The sequence below is a fragment of the Myiozetetes cayanensis genome, unplaced genomic scaffold (assembly GCF_022539395.1).
Source record: "Myiozetetes cayanensis isolate MyiCay16 unplaced genomic scaffold, myiCay2020 scf17, whole genome shotgun sequence".
Classification (NCBI taxonomy): Eukaryota; Metazoa; Chordata; class Aves; order Passeriformes; family Tyrannidae; genus Myiozetetes; species Myiozetetes cayanensis.
Window position 1 is genome coordinate 13,619,076 of NW_026087378.1, and position 15,816 is coordinate 13,634,891.

At 51.1% G+C, this 15,816-nt stretch overlaps 1 protein-coding gene across 1 annotated transcript in view; it reads right to left on the reverse strand.

The window, feature by feature from the left end:
* JADE2 (jade family PHD finger 2) overlaps window positions 1-15,816 on the reverse strand; it is a 70,463-nt gene that overhangs the window by 28,621 nt on the left and 26,026 nt on the right. Inside the window, 1 exon segment of the mRNA XM_050312402.1 lies at window positions 5,714-5,883. Within this exon segment, the coding sequence (XP_050168359.1) occupies window positions 5,714-5,883 (170 nt within the window).

Here is a 15,816-nt window from a genome sequence, read left to right on the forward strand (position 1 = left end):
GCTAACTCCTTGTCGTGGTGTGAGCCAACTCACTGTGCAGGGAGGGGAAAAAAATAGCTGGAGAGCCACCTTTCACAACACCGAGACCTATTTCTGACTGAACCGTGCTCCACTAATATCAATTTACTGAAACAATAAATCCTTTCCCCCTGTGGAGAACACATGGAGATAGAAGCAGCTCATGAACAAACAGCTATCAGGACTGCAGGCTGTGCCATTTGCTGATTCACAGCCTATAAAGCTGGAAGTCTACTTTTCAGTAAAAATATATCTATAAACAAGCAAAATTACTGCCTTTTTATAATAACAATAAAAAAAGGGAAAGCACTTGTGAGATGATGCAGGCTTGTCTCTTACTCTCTTTGAGAGACTGGGAGTGAAAGAATGACAGGTCCCTGATGGGAATGGGGTGTTCACACATGGCACAGGAATCACAGACTCCAGAGATCTCCTTCCAGCTCATTGTCCCTCCAGTTCGCCCCAGGCAAGACTCTTCAAACCTGCCTGCTTTGGCACCTGAGGGGACACCAACCACCCTGCCCCGGGCTGGGTGACCCCCTGGGCATTCCACATCCTGTCCCAGGCATCCTTCAGGGACGCCAGGGGCTGACAGCCAACCACCTGAACACCACACTGGGCCACCTGGGACTGCCCCAGTCACCTCCACCCCACCCCACATGCAGGCACACAGCGCTTGGGAGATGCAGCAATCGTACATTAATCTTTTATCAGTGTTATTTATAAACAGACCCTGCATGTAAAGTGTGGCCAAACACACAAAACAGCGAGCTGAGCATCCACAGTAAAACTTCCAGACATTTTGTTACAAACACAGCCTGCTAATGCACTTAAAAGATTTACAGGAACCAATTATCACCCTTTCTGCCACCCACCGACATCAATTATTGCTCAAATTTAAGATGATGACAAAATGTTTCAGGAGCCACTTTATAAGCTGCTGCCTCTCTGCAGCGATGCTCAGCTCTGACAGAGCTGTCCTAGAGCACTCCTGATGAAAGCCTCCTCGCTCCATCCACCAGCAAAACCTGGAGTATTGCTGGAAACTACTGCAATTACTGCCAGGGATTTATGGAAACAGCAAAGCAACAGCCTGATGTGAAAACTGACTGTGCTGGAAAATGTGGAGGTAAAACGCCTGAAGGGTCTCCCACTGATCTCCAGCCCTGTTAATCTGCACATTGATACATCACATACATACAATTAATACATTAATCTACACATGGTATAGATTATCTGTTTCTCTAAGGAGCTAAATAAGCTCAGCTCCCCCTTCCAGAGGCTTGCAGTGTTTTCACCTCTGCCAACAACTTAAGGATCTGCCACCTGAAAATATTCCTGAATTTGCTTGCTTAAAGATAAGCTTAAAGGCCAAGGCTATTTTCACACAAGTGGATTATTTGTGCTTGTGTTCTTCTTCTTTTTCCCTCCCTTCCCTTCAGCCACCCCATGCTGCAGCAGCCCAGCAGATGGTCCCATCTCACCTGTTCTCACCTGGGCACAGCAGCTCCCACTGCTTTGGGAGCACCCCTGGCCAGTGATGGAGGTGTTTGTGGGACTGATGCTGTTTACAGCAGAATCAGAAGCCCCACACCCCACCTTTGGCTTTCCAAGACCCCCACCAGCTCTCCATGGACCTGCTGCAGTGTGCTCTCACCCTCATCATTCCTGACTGCCATCAGTCCTGACTGCCATCAGTCCTGTTCCTCTTTACCCCCTGAGCCCACCAACTGGCCTGCTTACAAGGTGAGTTCTGCTCTTGACTTAAACTGGGGGATGGACCCCTACACGAAGAGCAACAGTCCACCAGCAAAGTGTGAGAGTGGCACCTGCCTCTGGGCAGCTCAGGTGAGTCCTCCCTTTGACACCAACAGCATTACTCCAGACCAACACAGCGACACTGAGAGCAGCTTCCAGCCCTAAATCTGTTCCCAAAATACTTCTACACTGCACATCAGTACCTCTGTTAAATATCTCCTGCTTGCACAGCACCACCAGGTAGTGGAGGGTCTGCTGGTTCCTCTGTCCACACAGCCCACCCTTCTGCTGCTGAAATGGTACCTGTGCCATGAGCTTACAAACTCGGGGGAGAACAAAGATTCCAGGATTCCAGGCTACACACGGATGTTTGTTGTGGGCTGCAGCACAGACATGTTATAAAAACAGCTCCAAACTGGCAGGATTTCTTCAAAACAACAACAATAACAATATCCAAACAAACAGACCCTGAGTTATTAATGGGCTCTGCTTTCCCAAGCTCTGAGTGGCAGAGCAGGGTGAGGCTGGGTGAGGGGCAGGGGGTGCAGGGCCATGGCTGGGAATGGTCCCCTATGGCTGTAAAGGGAAACAGTTCCCACTACAAAAACGACAGACCTCTGCCCATCCTCCTGCCAGCCTGGCCTGGGGAGCACCCCTGTGGTGGGACAGCAGCCCTGGATCCCCTGCACTGGGGTTCGGATGGGGCTTGGAGCAACCTGGGCTGGTGGAAAGTGTCCCTGCCCACGGCAGGGTGTTAGAACTGGATGATCTTTAGGGTCCCTCCCAACCCAAACCATCCTATGATTCTACACTGGGCTGGCCCTGCACAGCCTGGACATGGGGATGGGCACCCGTGGGTGGGCTGGAGACAGTCCCTGCCTGGGGAACGCCAACTTGCTGCCTCAGGGTGAAAAAGGGGCTCCCAGAATCCCAAAAGGATGCAGTGGGATGGGAGCAGCCTCAGCCTGGGACACGCAGCACTGGCAGGGAGGCAGCATCAGCCTGCGGGGAGTACGAGTAACTGCAGCCTCTGCCCCTGCGAGCACAACTTCCCCAGGGGTCCTCCACTGACTTCAGCTTATTTCACATCTACTTGACCAATCTCACCTCTGCCAAGGGAGGTATCATCTCATTAGCACACAGACATATCTCAAGTATGCAGCGATGAATTCCCCCCGGAGCTTCAAAAGCAATCCATGTGACCTTTGCATGTTCCTGCCATAAAATACCAGGAACACCTCCAGCTCCCAAGATAGAAGCTGTGGTGGGCATATGTGAGCAGAATACACCATATGGATTAAGTCAAGGGAATACTTAGAAACTTCAACTCTGCCTTCAGCAAAATTGATTCCGACAACAATTTTAGCAATTTCTTGAGGATTTTCCATGTGTTTATGAAGTGCCGATCACTGCAAAGGGATCTTTCAGCCCTGCTCTTTGAAGTCTCTCTAGCCCTGCTCTTACAATGGCTTTGGATTTAGTGGAGATCACAAAATACAGCATAAAATGTTAATATAAAAAACGAAGACTTACGGCACGGCTCCCATCTAAGAGGAAAGGCCTGTGCTGCCTGGAGTGCCATGGACATAAATCTGGCTCAGGGTTTCACTCAGCCCTCTTCAGATCCACTTTTTTTACAATCTCATATTGCAGCAGCAACAAATAAAACACTTAGGCATGCCTAAATACTGACTTCATCTCTAGCACACAGAGGTTCTTTAAACAGCACAATTCCACCAAGTACAGCAATAGCTCCTGAGGCGTCTTACTGGGGGGTTTAAAACTATTTAAAGCTCTTTTATGTTTAAAACTTCTGCTTTTCATGTAGAAGTTTTGCTTTTCACAGCAATTCCACCTAATTGGAAGAGGAATCAGCAGGCAGAATGCAGAGAGATGGAGCTATCTGGAGGTTTATCTGATCCCAGTGATAAAATTCCATCCCTGGGGTGACCTAAAAAGGACTGGAAAAGGCATGTGCTACTGTGGATCCACGAAAGGAGAGCTGGATGATCTCAGAGGTGTTTTCCAGCTCTCCTCCCCGCAGATCCTCAAGAGCCAGTCAGAGATCAGCATCCTTCTCTGTCATTAAATATTTTGGGAATGACATATTGTGCCCCTGGACTGCCCAGTGACAACAACTCAGCCGAACACCCGGGAGGAATTTAAACTTCTGCCTGTCTCCTAAGGCTGGGAGATAACTCCTGACTCCTCTGAATGGAAGGGGAGGCTGCAGCTCTCCAGTTAAGTCACGTTAATGATCTTCAGAGATTAGCAAAGCGGGTTTGGAAACCTCAGCGTGTCATTAATGCCAAGAGTTTCCGGGAGAAAGCACTATTTATGGACAGCCTTTGGACCAGCCTAGGCCACAGCAAGCCTCTGTCCTGGGGGGTGAAGGGCACCCAGATCCCACCCTGGCTTCTCCCACATGGGAAGCCTCTGCCACAGCAGAGGCTTCCCATGTGGGAGAAGCCAGGGTGGGATCTGGGTGCCCTTCACCCCCCGCTTCCACAGGCAGGAAAATGCACCCCCCCAAAGAAGCCCACTGCCCCCAGACCCTGTGGTGGGCATGGCTGCCATGGGGGATGTGACTCTGACAAGGAGATGGAGAAAGAAAAACGGATTTTGCTCAGAATTGCAGAGGGTCAGAGCATGACCTGTGTCCCGACATCGACCCAAGGGGGTGCTGAGGTGCCAGCCCAGCCAGAGCAGCTGCACGGAGCAGGGCTACCAGGGGGTACTGCTGTGGTGAAGCTCAAGCTCCCTTCCTAAACCCAACTGCCTCCCAGGGCAGTGCCACTCCCCCAGCACACTCAGCTGGGCCCAAAGGTGACGTGGGGACACCCAGCAGCCAGCTCCCCCCTTGGCCTGGGGCTGAGACCTTCCAGTCACCTCAACCTTCCATCAGCACAGGAGCTCCACATCTGAAAGCCACTTAGGACACTGCACTTGAGACCTAACACTTCAAAGAAATAACAAAGCCAGTCAAATTTAACCAAACTGAGCTGGAGAAGCCAAACCTCTGCCCATGGCAGAGCTGAGGCTGCTCAGGCAAGACCAGCTAACAAGGGCAAAACTGCCTGTGATTTGCAAGTGGTGCTACAGGCTCCACAATGCTGAGATTATGGGAATTCCAATATACAGGATACCTGCAACAGATAATCAGAGCAACTGTCAAAGCAGCCTCTGTGACTTTCTCAAGGTCATGGTAACGAAATCTGGTTGTAAATCATGAGCACATCAGAAGAAGAGATGTCTTCCAAGATCAGGCAATGTGGTGGTGACCAACTTTCTGAGCTGGTTTATGCTCCAGACAAACTCACTGAACTGCATCTTCCTGCCTTCCTCCTGAATGTCCCTGCAGCCCTCAGCCAGCTGCCTGTGAAGCCCAGCACAACCCTCCTGCTCTGCAGGGCACGATCCCATCTGCTCAAGCACTTGGTGGCATTCTCTGCCCCACCCTGGAAAGATCTTTGCCACTGCAAGGAATGCTTCATGCAGGCAAGCTTCAGCCTTCACTGACCTCACAAGGTGAATGTTTTATTGAGGTGCTATTCTTACCTGCACAGCAGCAGCCACATCACAGCAACCCTTACCTAACAAGGACTGGAAAATCCCTCCCTGGTCTGGCAGGACTACACACCCACGGGCCTGTGCCAGCAAATCTGCCCAGCAGACCATGCTAAGCACGAGTGCCAGTGGTCAAATTCCAAGCTCAGGTACTTGCACTCGACCAAAATGCACTCAAGGATTTGAAGAATGTGCAGTGATATAACAGCAGTGGTGCAGCCAATGCTGTGCTGTGATATTTAGACATGCCTGGGTAAGGAGGCAATCAGGACCAGCATCTCTGAGATTCTGTCCCACATGATTACCCAAAAAGCCCAGATGTCCACTCTGGGACCCCCCAGGCAAGGAAAAAACCAACAGCAGTACTCACCCATCTCCTTGAGCTCCATATTAACAAGCTCCAACCAGCAGGCATCGAGCTCGTCCAGGTCATAGCGGCTCATTCCTTGCAAGTAAGTCCTTGTGGCTTCCGAAATCTCAGAGCCAGGTAGGCTGCTCGGTGAAACCTGGGAAAGGGAGCTCTCCAGCTGGGGGATGATCCTGGAAGGAAGGAAGGAGAGGCTGAAAAAGAGCTACAACTCACAAAAATATTCTGTTTCTGTCCTGGAGGGGCCCATGTACAAACCCTACTCCAAGAATGAAAGCACCAAAGTCAACCCACGAGCACTGACAGTGGCCCCAGCACAGGTCCATGGCAACTTTCCTTCCACTACAGCAATAGTTTTCCCATTCATCTGCAGAAATTAACCCTCTACATGAGAAAAACGAGCTACAATGGATATGATGGTCCAAATACTGAGAGCAACAGTGACCCCCCAGCCATTACTCCATGAACACCTCCAGTGTGCTGTGCCACTGCAGTACCACATCCACACTGTGCTGAGCAGCACCTGGGCAGCCTTGGCACTGGAGAACATCCCACAGTGGCCTGTGACATTTGTTCTGAGTCTAATCACAACCACAGGGGTGGGGAGAGGAGTTTATCTGCTGCAAACTCCCTGCCCAGGGAGCAACCAGGCACTGGCTGTCAGCTCTTCTGCCTTTCCTTGGCAACTCTGCAGCAATATGCCTGGTACTTGCCATGCACATGTCAACAGTGTCATGCCTAATGACATGCAAGCAGAGGACAAGCTGGAAACGAGAAGCAGCCTGTGGTGCCAGCTGACAGATCTCAGCAAAGTTGGGAGCTGGAGCTCGCTGCAGTATTTGCACAGCTCACATTTCCTCCCACAAAATCCACCTCCTGGCACAGATACCAAGACAGAAAGATGCTGCAAAGAAACAACCACCAAATAGCAACCTGCTGCAGCACATCAACCCCTTCTAAGCAGCTTCTCCTTGTGCAAAGCTGGAGAATCCAGCCCTGCTCTTGCACCAGAGCCAGCTGGGAAGGCCACTGATGCCTGCAAGACTTTTATCTGCCTTCTGTCCTGCTGTGTAAGTTAATGTCAGAGCACTGAGTGCCTCATGCTCTGTGATGTGTCTGGGGCAAAGCCATCGTACCCATCACATAACCAGATGAATCCTGGTACCAGATGCTCCAAGGTCTGCAAGTGCCAAGGGAAGAAACTTGTGCCCAGCTGTCCTCGGGAATGGCATCCTACCTGCCTTGCCCAAGGTCAGGAAGGAAATCTGTGGCAGGGTAGGAAAATGAACCTGGAGTTTCTACAGACCTGGGCATGTAGTTTAATTGCTGTCTTCTGCAGTCACAAACTCTGGAGGAGCTTTGGGAGCCACCAGCAGGAGAAGCAACAATTTAATTGCTCAGAGAGGGAAACATCCAGACATGGATTATTTTCATCTCTTTTGCTTTCAGTAAACTTAAAATAAAGATGTGACCCAATGCCCCAAGTACATCTCCAAATTCCAGCTCAGGAAATGAAAATAATCCCATGAAAGGACAGCTCTCAGTCCCCACATCTTAAAACGAGCTCACTGTAATCTAGAACAGGTCCTGGGGATTCAGTAATGCCTGTATTTAATGCAGATGGAGTAGCAACACTGAAACTAGGCATGCTCCAGCCAGAGCTTCAGGACTGACATCTAAGGAGCTCCCAGACCCCTAAAATCACAGAATCACATAATGGTTTGGGTTGGAAGGGACCCTAAAGATCATCCAGTCCTCCTTCTTCCTATCATGGGCAGGGACACCTTCCACTAGTCCCAGGTTACTCCAACCTTGCCCTGAACACTTCCAGGAATGGGGCAGCCACAGCTTCTCTGGGCAACCTGTGCCAGGGCCTCCCCACCCTCACAGGGAGAAATTTCTTTCTAATATCTAATCTAAACTTGCCCTCTGTCAGTAGGAAGCCACTTCTCCTTGTCTAGTCATTACATGCCCATGTAGAAGTCCCTCTCCAGCCTTTCTTGTAGCTCCTTTAGGCACTAGAAGGTGCTATTAAAAAAAAAATCAGCAGAAGCTGCTGGTGTAACATGCATTGGTTCATGGAGGACTGAACCTATCCTTCCCACGTCCAGCTCATCCCTGCACAGGAACAGGCCCTGGGAGGGTCAGCAGCCAGGCTGGACAGGGCTCTCTTACCAGAGAGACCTCAAAGCTGGTGAGAAAAAAACAATCCTCCAACTGCAGTGGATGTTGTGGCTGGAAAGAGCTGCCTGAGCAGCACGAGGCCAGCCCTGTAAGCCCTCCCTAAGCCGAGTTACACAAGCTGCTCACCCAACAGGTGATGGTCTGACACCCGGCCAGCCCGGGATGCTCGGGATGGCAGGAGGAAGGAGCTGCTATTTTTACCCTGGCATAAAAGGGCAAAGATTAATGCTCTGTGTACATATCACAGGAGTATCCTGAGCAGGTCATTCCCTATCGACAGCACTGAAATGCCCTCGGTGTGATAAGGATGCTGAGGTGCCTGCAGAACCTTCCTGGGGTTATCACTAACATGGGGCACACGACACCCCTCACTGCTCACTGAGAGCTGAGCACTGCACTGCCAGTGAGGGACACAGCCCCTGCCTGAGCCTGGGCACGTCAGCTCCACGGGCAGCCTCCCATTCCTTCTGCAGGTACCTCGTGAAGAAGGCTCTTTGCTGCACCCGGTGCTCAGGGATGGCAAAGTGTCCCTCCCCAGTCATGCACCCGCCTGCCCAGCGCTCCCAAACCCCTTCCAAACCTGTGTGCAGGCTCTCAGGTCCTGGCTTTGCACAGCCCCTGGTGATGCAGAGACCACAGGGAGCCCAGGGGCTCACTGATGACAGCAGCACCCCCAGCCCCTGACGTCCAGCTTTTCCTGGCACTGATTAAACGGAGTGTGCTTGGGTTTAATGGGAACTGGCACTCGCAGAGTGACGCTTTGCTTCTCACCATGTCACTGGTGGTGAAGATCAAGGTAATTAAGATACAAACACCTAACGAGCTCCACGTGCTCGCTGGCACTCTGTTAAAAGGTTTGAAACGTGCCAATGCAGTGATGGCAGGTGCCTCCCCCATCTGGGAACACACGGATCAGGGAGGGATGATCAGGTGCTGCAGCACTCAGCAGCCTCTTTCCATTACTAGTTATTGGTCCTACAAGGAATAAGGATTAATATGAAATGTATTTTCTCAAGAGGACCACTAGACTTTACTTTTGGAGTCTCCCCTCCACGGGCATGACCTCATGCCCCCACACTGAGCAGGCAGCACGGGCTAGATCTCCTGGAGTTAATTCAGGCTTGGGGATGCTGGGACACATTTGTGCCATATTCTCACCATTTCAAATATCAGCAAATGGAGGAGGTCAGAAATGAAGAAACTGAAATAACTGCTAAATTATTTGTCATACAGTGAGCAGCTTGTATAACCCCACGAAGACCCGCTGGAAGCCTGGTCCAGATCAACCTCCTGACTCATCCCCAGCACTTAAACAAGAGGTTTTCCTGGCTTGCAAACAATTCAGCAAACCATATGAGAGGCTGTGCCTGCTCCCATGAGCATCCCCTCCCATCCCCAGGGGAGCTGGAGGCTGCCAGATGCTGAGGCTCACATGGGACACCCCGAGCCTCTGGGAAGACCAAGCGGGACGTGATGCCCAGAGCTGCACAGCCTCCCATCAATTCCTGGCCTTGCTTTAGTGGGTAAAATCATGCTCCTGTAAAGCAGCTCACTCCTTCCTGACACAAGTTAACACACCTGCAGAGGGCTTCTTGGTGTTCAGGTATAAAGATCAGTGACTGCAGTGACAGTGCCTTGGGCTAGGAAGGGACAGATCCTACAATTTAATACACGAGAGCAGTCCTTTGGAGAAGTCCATGCCCTGCCTTACAGCAATACAGAAAACAGACCAAGCTGTGCACCCCTCCTCAACTCCAACAGCACCAAGAAACTTAGCCCAGAAAGCTGCCAGCTTTGTGCTGCCCAGTGGAGACACAGCAGGAAAAAAGGGAACAAACCACGGGGGCCACCCTCAGCAGTGTCTCCTGCCCATCTCCTGTTGGGCCCTGAGAGCTGGGGATGTCACCAGGGCTCCACTTCCGTGCAGGAACAAGGTTTAATCCCTTTGGAAATACTCAAGTTTCCAAATAGCTGCTCAGTAGACAAAAAGAAACCCAGGCTGGGTGATGAGGAGTTTGCACACATGCCAGCAACCCTCCCAAATTCCCTGCAGCATCAGGGTGAGGAATCATGGAGGCAAAGCCTCCACCAAGAGCCAAACCATTTGCAGGAGCTCGATTACACTGGAGGAGCATTCACTCCTTTATTTATCCAGTCAGAAACACGATATTTTAAAAAAATTCTGTATCAATCAAAGGCTCATTTAAACAAAGGGCTGAAAATTGGGATCAGCCTGAAAAGCACAACAAACCTGAGGCCATTAGTCTGAAAGTGGGTCTCAAGGGCACTTGAGGAAAAGGAGTAAGTGGACCCCAACACTCCTGAGGATCACATCCATCCCTGGAGAAGATTACACAGTAATAAAATATACTCAGCAAATTCCCATGGTTAATGATCTCTGTAAACTGAATGCTTCACTTGGCTGAAGGGAGAAGGCATTTTTTTCTATATGCTTTTAATATACCAGATAGAAATAATTAATCCTGCCTAGTGTTTCTCATCTGAAAACACTTAATTTTATTACAGCAAAGGCTTTAGTCAGTCATCTTTTCTTTACCTCCATTCCAGTCTAAATTAGTCTTGCCCAGTGTCCATAAATAAATCAGCTTAGGAAAGTCAGTGGAAAGATAACTCTGCCAGCAACCTCCAGTGGATGCTGATACTGCTCCTACCGCCAGCTCTGCTCACAGGGGAGTTCTCCTGCAGCACACGAGACAACTTTAAAAGGCCAATTTAAAGGATGATTTTCACTTTCTGATTATGAAAACAGTATCTAGCAGGCCATTTGGACCAGATGCCCCATCCTCCTATGAACCCAAGCTAACAGATTTTATAGATGCTGCTGCTTCTCCACAGCAGAGCAGAACTGAAGGTGTTAGGAAAAGAGCCTGGGGGTATAAGGGTGAAGGATGGGGTTGGAGATAGTGGTGGATGGTCACAATAACGAGCTGCAACCCACACACAACATTCTGTGACCCTCAGCGTACCCACACACGGATTTACTGACCATGTTACGCCTACTTATTGCATTTTTATGGCTTCTAGTAAAGTCTATAAAACCAGGAGCCAAAAACTGTACTCCCAAAGCTGGGTTCAAAGAAGAAAGGGAATGCCAAGAAGATATTAAGTGGTTGGGTTTCAAATTAACTGGCCTGATGTTCAGACCTGCATGCAAGCTGGCTGGACCGGCTGGATGAGCCTGAAAGCATCTTCAGGATCCAGGTTTTGGTGCTAACAGGTACCTGAGCACTTCAGCCCTCCCCTCCTCGACTGAAGATACTCCAGGTAACATCTGCAGCACCCTGGTCACCAGCACAGGGTGCTGGAGAGCTCAGAGCCCTGTGGGCATCCTGCTGTCACCCCTGGCACAAGTCACCTGTAAGCAGAGCCCCTGGAGCCCACAGGAGGGACCACACTGGTACCCAGGGTCTGCCAACACATCCTCCTGCAGATGGAGCAGAGAAAGGGCTGGAGGTGGCTGGTCCCAGGGAGGAGAGAGGTGACAATGACACAGAGTATGTTGACAGGCCACTGTCACCAAACCCTTTCATTTTAAAACAAACAAGAACCTGAGCAGAATCAGATGGCACTGCTGGGACCACTCTGTGCAGAAAATAAAGGATTTGCAGTATTTCCTTATTGGCTGTTGGAGCCAAAACCCCCTCAAGATTTGGCAACAGCCTCTGCAAATCCACGAAAATTCCTACGTACGTTAGGTCAGGGCTGGGCCCGGGAAGGGGAATCTGTGGGGGCTGATGGTCCCCACTGCTGCTGCTGCACGTGGCTGGGCTGGTACTGCCCTTGGGTGCAACCTAAACCTTCTGTGAAGGGCTTGTCCCCAAAACCTACGCAGGCAGCAAACGCCTGGTTCAGCTCCGAAGCTCTCGCTCGGCTTTCGCGGCAGTTTCGGGGGGAACAAAGCAGCGGGATTTGGCGCCGGGAGGATTCCCCAAAGCTCCAGCAACAGGAGCAGCCGTGCCCAGAAGGCACCCCCTGACTGCACAGACACCAGGGGCCAACGCTCAGCCCCGGGAGGGTCCCTTTGTGCTGCCCAAGTGGCACGGAGGATGCTCAGGAAGGGGTTAATGCTGCTTGCAGCAGCGTCCTGCCCTCCGGGTGCCGGCAGCCAGTGAGTGCAGCTCCAGGTGACGTAATGCCTATCCCTGCACACCCCATCCCTCCCTCGCTGGCTGGGGATGCGGCAGGGACCAGGCAGGGACCACAGGATGCGGCAGGGACCCCAGCACCTCTCAGGGACCCTGCTGGCCCAGCTCAGCTACACCCACCGTCCCCTCAGCTGACGCCCTTCTCTTTCCCCGCTGAATTCCGACACTCGGTGCTGCCCAGTGAACATCAGAAATTACCATTATCGGCTTTTAAAACACCCCCAGCCATCGGGAGTGTCCGATCCGTGACCAGCACCATGGCTGGGAAACTCCTTTGGGCTCTGGGACTGTTCAAGGTCTCTCTCTCTGGGCTTGGAAATGCCCCTGTGACAGTCCTATTTCTGTGCAGAACATTAAGGACCCCTCCCGAGCTGCTGGCAGTTTAGGATGTACACAGGCAGGTTACTAACACTACTAACCAAGCTACTAACATTAAAGCATCTGGAAGTTTTACAGAAATGCAGCTGAACCTCCAAATCACAATTAGCAGGTGCAATAAAAAATATGCTCAGTTTTCCCCCCACCCATCTAAAATCTCCTCCAGTAACAGCCTGTAACCATAGTGGGTCCTTCCAGGCCTCTGGAATAATGTAATCCTCTAAGGAGAAAGTGATTCACTCTTCTTTGATGTGATAAAAAAGAGGAAAACAAGTGAACAGGAGGCACTAAACAGCCATCTTGTGAAACCCAGACAGCTTTTCCAATTCCGTTTCTGAGCTGTTTATCACCACATAAAAAGCCTGATACCCGGCAGACTAGAGAAAGACCGGAGCGCTGATGTCCCTGCATTCCTCACGTTTATATTCCAGCCTAAATCTCCCCGAGATTCAGCTCAACAAATGAATTATTTAAGTTGCAGCCCTGACTCGGTGCCCAGCAAATCCTCCCGATGCAGAGGGGAGCAGGGACCTGGTGCAGAAGCACTCAGGTGCAGGGCAGAGCCCGCCTTCCCAAGGCAGAGGAGAGGACGGGCACTGTGGCACAGCTGGGCTCATCTCCACACTCCTGTGGGAAGCAAACCACGGCTGCAGGGACACAGCAGTGGCTGGGCAGTGGTTTGCTGGTGGGCTGGCTGGAACAACAACATGCAGATGTTTTTCTGGTTGACTAGACAAAAGCGGTGTCTGGGCTGAGAGCAAAATACACACACAATTTCCAGTGCTGTGCAAGGACCTTCCCCATATTCCTTTCCCCTCTTTCTCTCTGGGCCATTCAGTTCTTACAGCAATGCTGAAGGCAGCAGGAGGGGACTGTACCCTGTTGCTGGGACAGAGCACAGCCTGTGCTGCTCTTTGGCTCTGAATTCCAGCAAACCCAGCAGCCTCCAGCCTCAAGGCAGCTGCAGAGGATGCTCAGGCAGCATCTTCTCCCCACAGGCAGTCAGGGCAGAGCCAGCCTCAGCCCCAACACCCATAGGTGCTGCTCTCCTCCTCCTCCCAGAACATCACTGACCTACCTGGTGGCCCTTCAGGGACCCATGTCACACACCAACCTTCTCCCAACCCAGCCCACAGGCTGCCAGCATTCTGCTCTCTTCCATTTAAGCAGTATATATCTTGGAATTGCTACTAGGGAAGCCAGGGACACTTGAGTGTGTGTTTTCTGGATATAAAAAGACAAAAAAATGTTGCTTCTTTATGTAACTTAAGCCAAACTACTAACATTAATGCATCTGGAATTAATTATCCCAGACAGATAATGTTTGCACAATTTCTTCAGTAACACAGACAGTTCCACTTGCCTTTGTATCCACCTCCTAATGGGGACCAGAGGCACAAGATGTGAGCAATGGTGGCAGCTCTGCACCTGCCACGGTCTGAGCATGAGCCACAGCAGGTCAGGAACTGGCCAAGTGCCCCTGACACTGCTGCTCCCAGAGCTGAGCATCTGAGAGCTCAAAACACAGACAAGGGCACAAAGAAGGCGATTCCCATCCTCAGCACGGTGTCACCACATGGGTCTCCTGACACAAACCCAGCCCGAGGAAAGCAAAGCTTTGAGGAATGTGAAAAGGCAGCATCCAGACTCCTTTAATGTGTTCTGGATCGCTGCACTAACGCTGAACCCTGGAACACATGAGAACAGTTCCGATGCTGAGTCACTCCAAGCAGCTCACAGCCCATCCCAGAAAACCAGGAGGGATCAACCTCCCTCCTGCACCTTCCACATGCAGCTATGCTGGCCTGGGTGCACTTCATGGAATCCTAGAATGGTTTGAGTTGGAAGGGACCTCTGAAGGTCACCACGTCCAAGCCTCCTTCCACAAGCAGGGACACCTTCAACTAGATCAGATTTTCCAGATCTTCTTCAAGTGCACTGAAAAAAACCACCTACCAGCTCTCCTCCACCTCCCCAAGGTCCTGGGAGCACAGGGATGCTCACTTTCCAGCAGCACAGGCTTCACCTAAATTCAACAGGATTATCCACAGCAGCACCAAGAACCAAGCAGCTATTCCTGCTGCCGGGCTGTCCCGCTCCTCCCATCACTCTGAAGAGCACTTAAAAATTATAGTTCCTTGTTCAGTGGGGACCCAAGGTGCACTAAATCACTAAGAGGTGATTTAATTACTGCTGTGGTTGCAAGCCCAGCAACCAGAGCTGCTGGGGTTTGCCTGGCTAGATGCTAAATCCGTGGTTCTGGATGGGGAGCAGAGGTGATGGAGCGAGATGGGGAGGCTCCCAAAGCTGTACCAAACTGGAGCTGGTCCCAAGAGCTGTAAACCTCGTTACAGAGCAGTGGGAAATCAAGCTCACTCATTCTATACCTTTGCTGCTGAAATACACTTGACTTTCTGTGTGCTGGATCCAGCATAAACCACAGGCACCCACTGGGAGGATTAGCAAACATTCAGAATATAAGTCCAAGTGGCTGGGAACAAGGTAAGAACAGGCTGGATTAATACATTTCCCGCAGCAAACCAATAAAGGTGAGGACCTGCTGAAAGGCCACACAAGATCTTGTCAAGCAGAGAGCAAACCAGAACTGAGGACGATAAGAGGTAGAGTAAATCACACTTACTCCTTTGCAAAGCACTTGTGGGCACCGGGCATGAGCTCACAACTCTCCACTGCACCACCCTCCGCACTGCCCAGGCACCACTGCTGTCCTGGGAGAGTTCCAGGAGTGTCCACCAGCAGGACAGGCCACTCTGTGCACGACCCAGCCCTCCCCACTGCCTGCAGGGACAAGGGTTGCCTGAGCAGATCTGACTGGAATCCTCCCTGTGCCAGTGGCAGAGGGAACTCACTGATGTCACATCACTGGGGTTGTTCTGCTGCCCTGGACTGGTGCCACCAGCCAGCCCATCCTCCCCGTGGCCAGGTGTCACTGTGGGGGTCCCCAGGAGCAGGCAGGCAGCCAGCTTTCCTCTCCCCACGCTCCCCTGTCCCAGGGCTTGCGATCTAAACATTTAGGGAAGTTAGGATTCTCATTTCTTTTGATCAGAGCACACTCTCAGATCTTGAAAGGGAAGTGTTACATGTATTTCTGGAGCATACCAGAACCCAGGCATATTTAAGGGCAGGCAGCCACAGAATGGGGATAACCAACCCGAGAAATAGCCCTTTGTAAAATCACCAGCATGCCATCTGCAAGCTCCAAACTCACACATTTTTCGTGATGAGCTGGAGGGAAGGAAAAAAAAAAAAAGGGGGGGGGGGGGAAAGAAAAAAAAAAAGGATTATGTTAAAAAAAAAAAAAAAGCTCTGCTCCAAAAGCTACTCAAACTGCTGCAGAATCCTGCCTGCCCCTTCTGC